The sequence below is a fragment of the Eublepharis macularius genome, chromosome 3 (assembly GCF_028583425.1).
Source record: "Eublepharis macularius isolate TG4126 chromosome 3, MPM_Emac_v1.0, whole genome shotgun sequence".
Classification (NCBI taxonomy): domain Eukaryota; kingdom Metazoa; phylum Chordata; class Lepidosauria; order Squamata; family Eublepharidae; genus Eublepharis; species Eublepharis macularius.
The window spans coordinates 65,793,915-65,806,433 of record NC_072792.1 but is presented as its reverse complement, the minus strand read 5'-3'; the positions used below and the strand labels follow the sequence as shown (position 1 = coordinate 65,806,433).

At 37.7% G+C, this 12,519-nt stretch overlaps 1 protein-coding gene across 2 annotated transcripts in view; it reads left to right on the top strand.

Annotated features, from left to right (window-relative positions):
- ARHGAP6 (Rho GTPase activating protein 6) overlaps positions 1–12,519 on the top strand; it is a 317,422-nt gene that overhangs the window by 264,965 nt on the left and 39,938 nt on the right. For both annotated transcript variants that reach the window (XM_054973322.1, XM_054973323.1), the window contains exon 3: positions 12,298–12,369. In XM_054973322.1, coding sequence (XP_054829297.1) covers positions 12,298–12,369 — 72 coding nt within the window. The remainder of the gene's footprint in view (positions 1–12,297; positions 12,370–12,519) is intronic.

The following is a 12,519-nucleotide window of genomic DNA, read 5'->3' as shown; positions in this document are numbered from 1 at the left end:
TTACAAAAAAATTACAAGTGTGGGGAAGGCATAAAACTGACTTCATTAAGGTTAAAGAATGTGTGGAATATGAAGTTAGAGAGAAAAAAAGGTTGTTTTCACTCCTCAGGTCAACTTGACCCTCTATTTAGTCAAGGGTTTTATTTTATTTTATTTTATTTTATCACATTTCTAGACCGCCCTCCCCGTCAGACGGGCTCAGGGCGGTTCAACAACAGTTTAAAACAGTAAAAACATTATAAAAACATTAAAACATATTTTAATGTAATATTTTAAAAATATTACATGTGGTAAAGTTGTTTAATTTAAAATATATAGAAAAAGATGTGTGCATCAAGATGTGTCTTTATTAAATGCAGCTCCACCCAACCCCACCCTCGAATAAAAAGTTTGTCTTTTCCTTTTAAGAAAAGATATAAAAACTATCCATGTAGGTGCTTATCGTCTGCTGCAAATTATAGTAAACGATGTTCAAAAAGCTGCATCTGAAAGAGTAGCATTTGAAGTATGTGTGTGCAATTCTGGGGAGCTTGGTGTATTGCAGCTCTACAGTACTGTGCTTTCCTGTTTGACATGCTTTGCTACTGATGTTTCAAATGGTGCTTTAACTAGGATGCTAGGAAATGGATTATGTAGATGCAATAACTCCACAGTAAATAATTTATGATTTAAAGTAACATGTTTCCTGAAGTTGTCTCTTCAGGAAGATACTACATTGTAGGTTGACCAGAACTGAGAAACTAAAAAGAAATGATTTAAATCAAAACATTTAACTAGCTACAGAGGTGAATTGGAGACTAAAGATGACATTCCAGTGGCAGAAGTAAATTGCTTAGAATATAACTTTGTGGATTATGGAAGAGAGGAAGGAAAATTACAAGCAGGAAAATAACACCTTTTGGATGAAAAGTGGTGACTTCATGCATTACTTGTACTGTACGAGCAGCCAAAGTTCTCATTAGTTCAGTTTTAAAAGAATCCTTTAAGTGGGAAAACTCAGTGAAGTTTGTTTGCTGAAACTATTGGAATTTCCTGTTGTCTTTTGTATGTTTAGCCATTACATTTGGGACTGATTTTGATGTGTAGAATGTTATATGAGCAGCCAGCATATACTAGGCATCTGTCTCCACAAGCTCACAATAGCAGTTCAGAAATGATTCCATGAACTGTTTTGTCTTTTAAAGAAAGAGTGTGAAATGATTTTATTTTTACACCTGCTTTGGATCTCTAATTCAGCTCTATCTCCCATTACCTTAAACTGATACTTCAGGAGGTCTCTGGTCATAACCAACATTCCTTTTATTTCCACGCACAGAGAGCGTCAGGCGATCTCTATTTTATACAGGCTTTTACCTTGAGAACACTTTCCTTGTTTGTTTGTTTGTTTGTTTGTTTGTTTGTTTGTTTGTTTGTTTGTTTGTTTGTTTGTTTGTTTGTTTGTTTGTTTGTTTGTTTGTATAACCTTTGTATTGCTGCCTCTCTGACTTTCACTGCCACCAAAGGCCTTAGACCTCCTTGGTTTAACTGATAATATAGGAAGGCTTGTTATAAATGGTATTTTGACAGTATGATTAGCATGTGAGGATGGGATCTTTCTTGCTTAAACAAAAATAGAATTTATTTAAGAGTATATAAGCTAGACATGGGCACGAACCAGAAAAAAAATGAACCGGGAGGTTCGAGGTTTGTACAGTTTCACGAACCTCGAACTATGAATTTACATGAACTTGCCCCGGTTCCCGAACCGGTACATGTGGTTCATGAAAACGTTATTTCCGGGGCAGCAGAAGGTCTACAGAATAGGGGTGTGAGCTTCCTGTTTCCCTCTTTTAAATGCCAGCTGCTTTTCAACTGATGGGAGGGGAATCCCCACCAGCTGAAAAAAGCTGCCAGCTGTTCTGCTTCCCATGTTTGCAGAAGTTTGCTTATTCCCTGCTGGCTTTAAAAGCCAGGAAAGGGCTAAATGGCTGTTTTTCCCTTTCTCCTTTGAGATATGCACATTCTCTTTTTTTCTCAAAGGCAAGAAAGAATAGCAACATTGTAGCATTGTAGCATTGAAACATTACTGCACTTTCCTCCTGGCTTTAAAAGCCAGGAAAGGATTAAATAGCTGCTTTTCCCTTCCTCCAAGGCACATTTCAGGCTTTGCAAAGAGAAAAAGATTTTGCACTGCCCTTTGGAAACAAAGTGGCAGGGAAGCTGCTTGCCATCTTCTGTGCAGGCACACATACCTCCCTCCTACTCCGCTGATGCTCTTTACATATTTAAGAGAATTGGCGGCTCAGGTGGAACTGAGGGTGAAGGGACTTGTCTCCCAGAGACACCTGGTTTCGGTGGGAAAACGCCACACAGGCGCTCTGGGGAGACAAACGCCCCCTATTGGATTTTTTAAGCTATAAAAACCTCACAGTTTGGCAAGCCTGCACATGCGCAATCCCATGTGTGCCTGCACGGAAGATGTCAATGAACAGCAGTTACTGGTAAGTGCAACTCTGTTTTCTGAAGGACATTAAGAAAAGAGAGGGATTGGGATTGCCAGATCTGAAACTATATTTTGCTGCAAGTTGTTTTGTTTGGATGAAAGACTTAATCTTATTGAAAAACAGAAGACTATTGGATCTAGAAGGGCATGAGTTAAGATTTGGATGGCATGGTTATCTGTGATATGATAAACTCAAGGTTAATGCAGATTTTAGTAACTATTGTGTTAGGTGTGCTTTGTTGAGAATTTGGAACAAATATATAAACCTGATTCTGTCCAAAAATACCTATGTGTCTAACACCACAAGAAGCATATCTTAGAAGGGAGATGGTAAGCCCTTCGAGTTGGTTAACTTATTGAGACATGCTAGTATTTACACAGGTAGATGTTAAAATAAAATCAAGAGAGGGCTTTTTAACAGAAGGATATATTTGCCAATGGTTTACTTATATGCAAACGATGGAAAGATTTAAAGCATATAAGAGACAATATAACTTTGATCAATTTAAGACTGAATTTGAGACAGAATAAAGCACAAATGATAAACAAATGATAATATGATGAACATATTATCGCAAAAATGTATAAACTTGTGTAGAAATTTGAGACAAAAGAAGAGCCAGTCAAAGAATGTATGATTAAATGGGCTAGAAACTTTGGGATGATATATTAATGGAACAATGGGAAAATATGTGGGGAAAATGGGGGAAAGGGTTGAAATTTACATTAAATTCCAGTCTTGAGAATTTTTATAAGATGATGTATCAGTGGTATATGACTCCTGAGAAATTGGCTAGAATATATGAGTATGTCAAATATATGTTGGAAATGTAATCAACATGAAGGATTGTTCATTTATATGTGGTGGTCTTGTAATTTAGCAAAAACCTTTGGGAAACACATAGTTGTTAATACAGAAGACTTTAAAGATTAAAGTGCAATGGAAACCTAAGACATGTTTATTGGGAATGATGGCCTTTCAGTTGGAAAAAAGGTCAGCACTCTCTTTTTATATATTATTACATCAGTGAGACTATATAAACTGAAAATTGGAAGAATTCCAATTTGACTCTACTGGCCAAGATGATGGAACTAGCTAAGATGGCAAAGCTGACTTCACTGATTAGAAAAAAGTCAGTAAGTTCATTTGTTGATAAATAGAAACCATTCATAGACTATTTATATGATATTAATAACAATGATTTGTGGATTTATAGATTAAGGGATTTAGACATTAGAAAAAAGAAAGCTTTTAATCATTACCCAGAGAAAGTATAGATTTGACATGAAACGAGTATTTGTTTTTGAGAAAATCAGTAAACTTTTAATTTAGATTGTTTTTTCTTATTTTTTTCTGTATTATGTATGATTTTGTATATTGATTAATTGTTTTTGTTTATTTTATTAGTATGTGTGTAATTGTAGTTTTTTAGGTTTGTTTTTAATTAGATAAAATTCTTTATTAAAAAAAAAACTGGGCAGGTCACAGGGGAGGAGAAATCTCATCTCTCCCTGCTTCTACTGCTTCCATCTGCCCCTGCCTCTTCTGCCATCACATCTCTCTCCTCCTCATTAAACCTCCTGCTGCTACTTTCTCTCCCCTGGTTGCATGAAATTTCTAGGCAAGCCTATAATGTTGATCAGAGTCTCAGGAGCTCTTAGCTGGCATTTGTTTAAAGTTGGAGGGGATTTTTAAACACCCCATTGTAACTTGAGGTGTGTGTGTTACTGGGTTTTTTTTACTATTTTGTGAACTTTTGGGATTAGAGATGGGCACAGACCGCAAGACGAACTAAAGTTCCTCACGAACTGGGCCAGTTTGTGCTTCACGAACCAGCCATTTGTGGAGGTCCATTTTCCACGAACTTTCACTAACTGGTCTTCCCATTTGTTTGGTTTGTGTTAAACCCCACCAATACCCCTTTCCGTGCCACTGCGAAGCAGCATGGAAAGGGGCATTTAAACCCCCCATCAGCTGCCTGGCAGGGAGATGCCCATCAAGCAGCTGATCCAAGCCTGCAGAAGTGAAATGCCCCTTTCTGTGCCGCTTTGCAGCAGCACGGAAAAAGGTATTTAAACCCTATGAAGCACAAACCGGTTTGCGAACTGGGGCAAGTTCGTGAAAGTTCATGGTTCATGGTTTGTGAAACGGGATGAAGCATGAACCACACGGTTCGTTTTTTCCCTAGTTTGTGCCCACCTCTATTTAGGATTATTCCAGATTTGTAGAAACATGATCCCTTTCTCTACCTAGCCCCATTGTGTAGATTTAAAATCTACATTCTAGGGCAAAGATTGGAATGAGATATGTGATGGTCAAGGAATACAAGCATGTAGGCATGAATGTCACACTGCCCCGCCAAACTCAGCTGCCCCAGTATCTTTCGGATTTGCCGCTAGCCCAGGGCCTAGCAACTTTTAAGCTTTCTCCTTACACCTGTATTTGTGGAACTCAGCAGACAGAGCCCTTCCTACAAAGATACATGCATGAGAGGTTCTTAAAAGGTAAGAGGAAAGGAAGATTCTTAATGGGCAGATGTAATCTTTGAAGGAACAATAGAGAAGGAACATTCCCAGAGGAAGTATTGACCTGCCTAGTCATTGGATTATTTTGGAATCCATTGATCAGTCATCCAGAGGAATTAGCCATGTTCGTCTGTAGTAGCAAAATAGTAAAGAGTTCAGTAGCACCTTTAAGACTAACCAACTTTATTGTAGCATAAGCTTTCGAGAGCCACAGCTCTCTTTGTCAGATGCATTGATCAATCAGAGATTCAGAAGGGCAACGACAATTCCCCTGTGAGGTGGATGGGGCTGAGAGAGCTCTGAGAGAGCTTTGACTGACCCAAGGTCACGCAGCTAGCTTCAAGTGGAGGAGTGGGAAATCTGATCTCCAGATTAGAATTCTGCCGCTCTTACCACTACAACAAACTGGCTTTCTCTGATACTCGCAACCTATGATTATGTTTCTTATCCTAGTCCAGTGCACAGTGGAGCTCTGTGAAGAGCTACTTATGAGCAGAGAAACTCCTGTACTGTGTTTAATGGTCTTAAGAAGGGTAACATATTGTACTTCTTCCATACTGTACCTTAAGAATGAAGAAACTGCTAGGTTCACTTCCTTTTAAGAACCTAGGATTGGTTGTGCACTGTCTTGCACAAGCAGATATGCAAGCGGGGATAGTTTGACTTAGAGAGATATTGCTGTCTTTTTCCACGTGTGCAAAAGCTCTAGTGGAAATTTTGACTAACAGAAAGTGTTTCCCAGGTTACAAATGATGAGAAATAATGTTGCAGTAAAATATGTCACATCTTAAAATCCTAACACTGGCTGTATCCAGATATCATTAAGGTCATTTGGGAGAATGCAGGATGTTCATTTATGTCAACTATTATCTTATTGCAAAAGATTGTGTAACTATACTATGTAAATGTAATAGAGCTTTGTTTAGCTTGTTCATCTGTAAATATTGTACAAGCTGTGCTTGAACACACAAAATCTATGATTTCTCAGCTTCAGCTCTTAGAGACATTGAGTTTTAACTGAGCTGTCATGTTCAGGACGATATCAAAACCTTCATGTTACTGGGTGACTTTGATTTAGCAAATATTATGACAAAAATTGTAATAAGAACATTTGAGATAATCTTGGCCATACTGAAATCAGTTGGGGATTTTACAGCAGATTTAATTTAAGCCATACACCATATTTTTTCATTTCCTGTTTTCTTCTATTATTGAATGCTTTTTGGGAAGACACGTGAGAGAGCAATTGCAGAGGAAATAAAAATAGTCAAAAGGGTTAGGCCAAGAATGCATGCTTATATTAACAAATTGGCTGCAGAAATCCTTTAGGGTTCTGATGTTGCTCAGGGTACAAAAGAAATATGCAAAGCTTTTCCTTGGGTCAGGGCTACAGTTTTAATTATGATTTTTTTCCAGTGCATCAAATACAAATGGTGGTTTCTTGTCAGCAGGGATGCTTGGATACTTGACAGTTTGGCTCACTACCCATGTGATCAAGCAGCCAATTAATCAATGGGCTGTTTGGCTGTTTGCAACCAGTTTGTGCCTATTTGTAGGAACAGATTACCAGCAGACATGAGAAGCTGATTCCCAGATGATAAGAGATCAGCTTAGTATACAGGCTTCTTAGCTACTGCTGGGAAGATACTGTTCTGTGCCCAGAAAAGTGGGGTTTTGGGGGAGGGGTTAGGAGCTGACCCTTAACTGATCAGCTGGCACTTGGGTTCTTCTGATCTCTCCTCCTCCTCTGCAACCCAAGAGCTCAATATAATTTGGAGAAAGAAACAGATTGCTTTTCTTTATCCTTTTTTGAAATGCAGAGATAAAAAGCACTGCTTCTGCCCCAGCTCAGAGAGAAGGGAAGAGAAACAAGCTCTTCCTCCTCTCTCTTTTATAATTACACCGCGTAGCTGTTTTGCTGAGGGGTGGGTGATCAGAGTCTGATTCCCTTTGATCCCCTGATAAGCTTGAACTGGCTTCTGACCAACAGGCAGCTGCTAACTTGTTCCGCCATTTGATTTCCTTGATACAATTTCAACATACACTTAATTATCCCATCAGTTTTGATCATGAGTGGCAAAGATGGTAAGTTGAATAGCCAAACAAGTTCTCTGAGAAATTCATGCTATCCTTACCTGTCAGTAGCTTGTTTTTAGTCTTTGTGTCTGAGATGAAATATTTCAGTATCTATCTTTGCAAAGTTTTATTTTGGTGATGCTATGTCCACTAGACCAAAGATTAAGCTTCTACCTTGCCAGACTTTGTGTTAGGTATTATACAGAGTCGATATCCATTTGTTTTGCTGTTGTCCATTCTTTCCAGATACTGCCTGCTACAGATGAATCATGCCGTGATGGACCTTTATCATGCTGACTACTCTCTAAATCTTCTATTTAGTTTGAGATATAACTGAAATACTTCCAATGAGTGCAAACTATCTAATTTATGGTCACTAGCTATCACTAAAACCAAATTCTATTTCTACAGTAGCCCATATTCTCTGTATTCCCATGATTATCTTGAACAAAATCTTTCTAGAAGAATTCCTAGAGGTCTTGGCCTAGGGATTCAGAAATTTTGGTCTGGTTCCCCAACATTATTAGTATTATATAAGTGTTTATACTAATGCTGATGTTGGAAAGCAGCTATTTTAAATTGGAAAGAGTTGTATCTATGTTGTTTGAGATCCCATTCATATTAACCAGCTGCTGGTTACTAGTATGTCAGATTGACAAACCTCTTTTTAAAAAATTCTTAACAGGAAACACATTTCAATGTAGTCATTTTAGAGAGACTGAATTAAAACACTCTTTCAGACTACAATGAGATCATTTATTTTACAGTGTTGGTTTGTGTGTTTTTTAGACGCATATCTTTTGTATGCAAAAAGATTGTGCTAGTTTCAGTTGCCAGATATTCAGTGCAGCCATGGGAAAGTTATGTGGACTTTGTATTAACTCTTAGAAACTCATCCCTCTTTAGAACTTTTATTTGAAGTGATGGTAATACACAACTTAAGAAAAACATAGGCGTCTTGAATTCTGTTGCTTAGTGCAATAATGTAAGCTTTTTTACACTTGTGGTGCTATCCATTACTCATATTAGAATGTAGAACAAGATGGAATTCCTCACATGTTCCATCCAATTAAAAACCAAGCAGCCATAAAAGCAGAATAGATGGATCAAACAGATGGAATTCTGATACTATGTTGTTATATTTGCTGCCAACACATACAATATTGAAGCCAATAGGTTGTTCTTCATGAATCTGGATTCTCTTCACATGCAACATGAGAAGGCTCTTTCTTCATTGAAAAAAAATTGGAACTATGACTTTGAGAGGGTGAGAAGGAATTCTTAAGCATGCTAATGGATGGGCATTTTCTTACAGTAAAATACAAGAGCCTGAAATAAAATTTATAGTATCAAAATTGTTACAGGCTTTTTTTTTTTTTTTGCTAACCTTCAGAACCTTGCATCCCGCTGACCCTAGTTGTGATTAGGTATGACTGGTGGATATCAGAAGAAGCCTTTTGCTTAAAAACAAGAGAGTCACCTGCCAGGCTAGCATGTCTTCAAGAGTCAACTTCAACACGGTTAAGATTCTGCCATTCAGTAAAGGCGTTTATTTCTTATCATTTATCACTTTATCTATAAGCGCCAGTTGCTCAAGTAATACGTTTTGCAGTTTTTTCCCTGAAATGTGGAATGCTAGCTAAGATTATCAACATTTCTGTCTTTCATTCATGTGAAAGAAGAACTTTTAATAGTTATTAAGGTAGTCCAGTATGGAGTGTCATGGTTAGAGTGTTGCAAGATTGGAGAGACAAGAGTGCAAATCCACACTCTGTCATGAAGCTCACTGTGTGACTACAGCCAGTTACATTTAGAGGCTTCAGCACCTGCAGTCATGAATAAGGAGCACTTTTTTAATGGACAATTCACCTGTCCATTGACCAGTTCATAATTGTTTGGAAAGTTGCTTTACCATATTCCCCCCTAAGAGCGCAATCACCTTTTCACACATGCATGCTATAACACAGCTTGATTGAGTTCTACTTCTCTGCCTTTGCTGTGCAACTTGACAGGCAATTGTTTAAATAAATAGTTAAATCATATAAATCAGTCATAATTTAGCACTATGTAGAGCCCTTCCCCCCTGCTATTCAATATAGGTCTTAGCAACATTAATGGCTGCCAGAGTGTTTGTATCAGCAGCACATGAACAGTTTTGAGGGGGGAAAGCTACAAAATTGGTTGACAAACATTTGAAGCAGTTGCTGCTTAACTGAACAGACCTGATAATCTGCCATTTGCAGTAATCACAGTTGAAGATGTGTGCTGCAAAAATTTCAGCATCCATAGTCACGCTATCTTAACCTTCTTCACAGAATTTTGGGATAAAGTGGAATAGGGAAGGATCTTGTAACCTGACCTGTGCTTTTCGGTTTAAGAACTCCTGATGAAATATTCAGCGTGTCTATATGTTCATTTCTATACTATATTGTGGTGTGCCAAGCATTCTTTAAAAAGAGAATCACAACAATTTTTTTAATGCTCTGTATTTACTTTCTGTGCAGAATTGTGCCAAAAGGTACTTACTCAGTAGTACCTAAGCTCCTTTAAAATCCTTGTGTGCAGTACAGGGTTCTGTTGAATGCTGCTCAGCACCAAGGAAACACCCTGTACACTCCCTCCCCAGAAGTACAATCAAAAGGTGGCTTGCTTAGACAATCTTCATTCATTAATAGATGCCTCAAGGTGCTTGTCAAGTTTTCCTGCCCATCATTCTTTCCAAACTAAGTTCTCTTATCAATAGAGCTGGAGAGGAGATTTCATCCATGGCTATTGGTCTATTTATCTGCTCTTGTCCTGCATGGCATCTGAAGTGTTTCATTAAGAATTCCATTATAATTCTTCCTTGGAAGGACTTCAGACATCTAGTTCCTAAAGTAAGTATTATGTCCACCAAGTCACTTCTGACTAATGGTGACCCTATGAATGAATACTATCATTAACAGTCTTGCTCAGGTCTTGCAAACTGAAGACCTGGCTTCCTTTATTGAGTCAATACATCTCATGTTGGGTCTTCCTCTTTTCCTACTGCCTTCAAATTTTCCTAGCATGATTGTCTTTTCCAGTGAGTCTTGTCTTATTATGATGTGACTAAAGTATGATAGTTTTGTCATTTTAGCTTCTAGGGAGAATTCAGGCTTGATTTGATCTGGAGCCCACTTATTTTGTCATTTTGGCAATCCATGGTATCTGTAAAACTCTTCTAGTTCCTAATATTCAGGGAGAATTGTGTTGAAAGAGCAGTCATTTGGAAGTATCCAGAACGAATGCAACTGCTGGGGCAAGTAATTGGATAGGCTCACCACATTCCACTGAAATGAAGTTAGGGTATGTTTTATATTCTTATTATATAATAGCATTCCAAAACTGAAGTCCAATTGAAGAACAGAATAAACATCTGATTGTTTACAATCAGTAAATGTAGGGTTTTTTAAAAGTGATATATATTAAAGCAGCTATGTAGTTTAAAAGCCTGTATTGTGTTAAACAGTATGTTTTAAGAAAACAGTTTTATGGCTTCTCACTTGCAAATATAAATGGTTCAATAATCAGCAGGTCATGTTTTGTTTTAGAGTATGCAAGAAGAAATCTGTCTGCCCCACTGAATTAAAATATTAAAGCTTTCTACTGTGAGGCAGAAATGGTACCTCTAGCATGAACATGATGATTTAGAAATTGGGATTTATTCTATTGCTACTCAAAAACTGTATGCTGTTAGGAACGGTTTAACAGGTTTGCTACTAAATATCAAATTTCTGAATTTGTAACATTAATTGCGGGTCCAGCATTGAGGGTAAAGGGATGAGGATGGGCAGCACAAAGACACATAGATGACTTGTTGGAATTAAAAAGGCCACGACTTTATTGGTTTACTCCTTATGGACCCATGGTGCAGCACACACTGTAGATCCTAGGAGTGGCTGACCCACCTACTGACCAGGATGGCGGTGGCTTCCGTGCTCTGCACGGACCACATATGGAGCTCTGGGCAAGTTCAGGGCTAAGTACTTGTCTCTCTCTAATCATGTTATTCAGTCTTGCAGGCCTAGTCTTAATTTCCAGTTCAGTGTTACCCGCAGTATTGCTTTTGGATAACCACAAACATGAGAGAATGACCATACATTCCCAGTGTGCTACAGAGCATGGTGGATTGTATCCACCTACCTGCAGCCAGGTTTGGTTTGTATAATCATACAAGCTATCGGGGAAGGAGACTTGTACTCTATTAGACAGTTGCACAGGCACATGTTGGTGCAATGCAATAGATTCTTTATCACTTCAGGGTTGCTGTATGGGTTAGTTCTGGAAAGATCACCAAAAATGCCATGGCTTCTCAGGGGGTTATGTAGTTGAAGAATCTCTCCTCCCTACGCACATTTGATGCTTCTGCAGGAAATGATGAACCATTTCACTGACAGTTTCTTTCAGTTTATATAATTTAGTGCACAGAGATTATCCCAAAACTCGTAAGAGAAGACTGTAGATCCAGAGGAGTTAGCCATGTTAGTCTGTAGTCGCAAAATAGTAGAGTCCAGTAGCTCCTTTAAGACTAACCAATAAAGACTAACCAATAAAATTGATTTGTCTTAAAGATGCTACTGGACTCTTTTCAGAGAAGACTGTGTGGCTTTGCCATTGACCACACTAAACATTTTTATGTAAGAGATAGACAATCACACTGCTCTTTATTATGTAGGTGTCAGTCATATAGTTCTGAAAATACACACACATGTTCACTTTCAGAGAGCTGAACCTAATAATTTAATGGGATAAAAATCACTTCATAAGAACAAAATTCAGCCAGATTAAAATACCAACTTCATCTCTTAAATTTTATGGTTAATGTACTGGCTAAGTGCTGTAATAATAAAGAGACAAACTTCATCTGACTAATCTTTTCCCAAAAAAATCACCCCCTAAATAGTATTAGCAATATTAAAAGACATGCATTAGTTTCCCAAAATGTATAACAACATTTTTTTAAAGCTTGTGGGATTTTCTGTTATGAACAGAGACATATTTCCGAACACAACAACATTGTATTAAATAATCACATTACCTTTGGTATCCTTCTAAATTTATTGTCATTGAGGAAAGTATTTAGTTTATCACCGAAATAGAAAAGGTCTCCTAATGTTGGTTCATATCTCTGCATTTCAGTGAAACAGAGAGAGATTGGTCTTAAAGTTTCTCTTTTAATGTTTCATGCTCAGATGGACAAAAGAGGAAGAAATCGTTACGGAAGAAACTGGACTCACTCGGAAAGGAGAAAAACAAAGATAAAGGTACAGCATAATACTTATCTACACAAAATGTATGTGTCGTATGTTGTTTGCCTCTTAATTCTATAACCCTAGCCCTATTTATGGGTGTGCAGCAAAATATAATTCAGATATTGGTATCAGGAATACCATAAATATTTAGTATTCCTGATA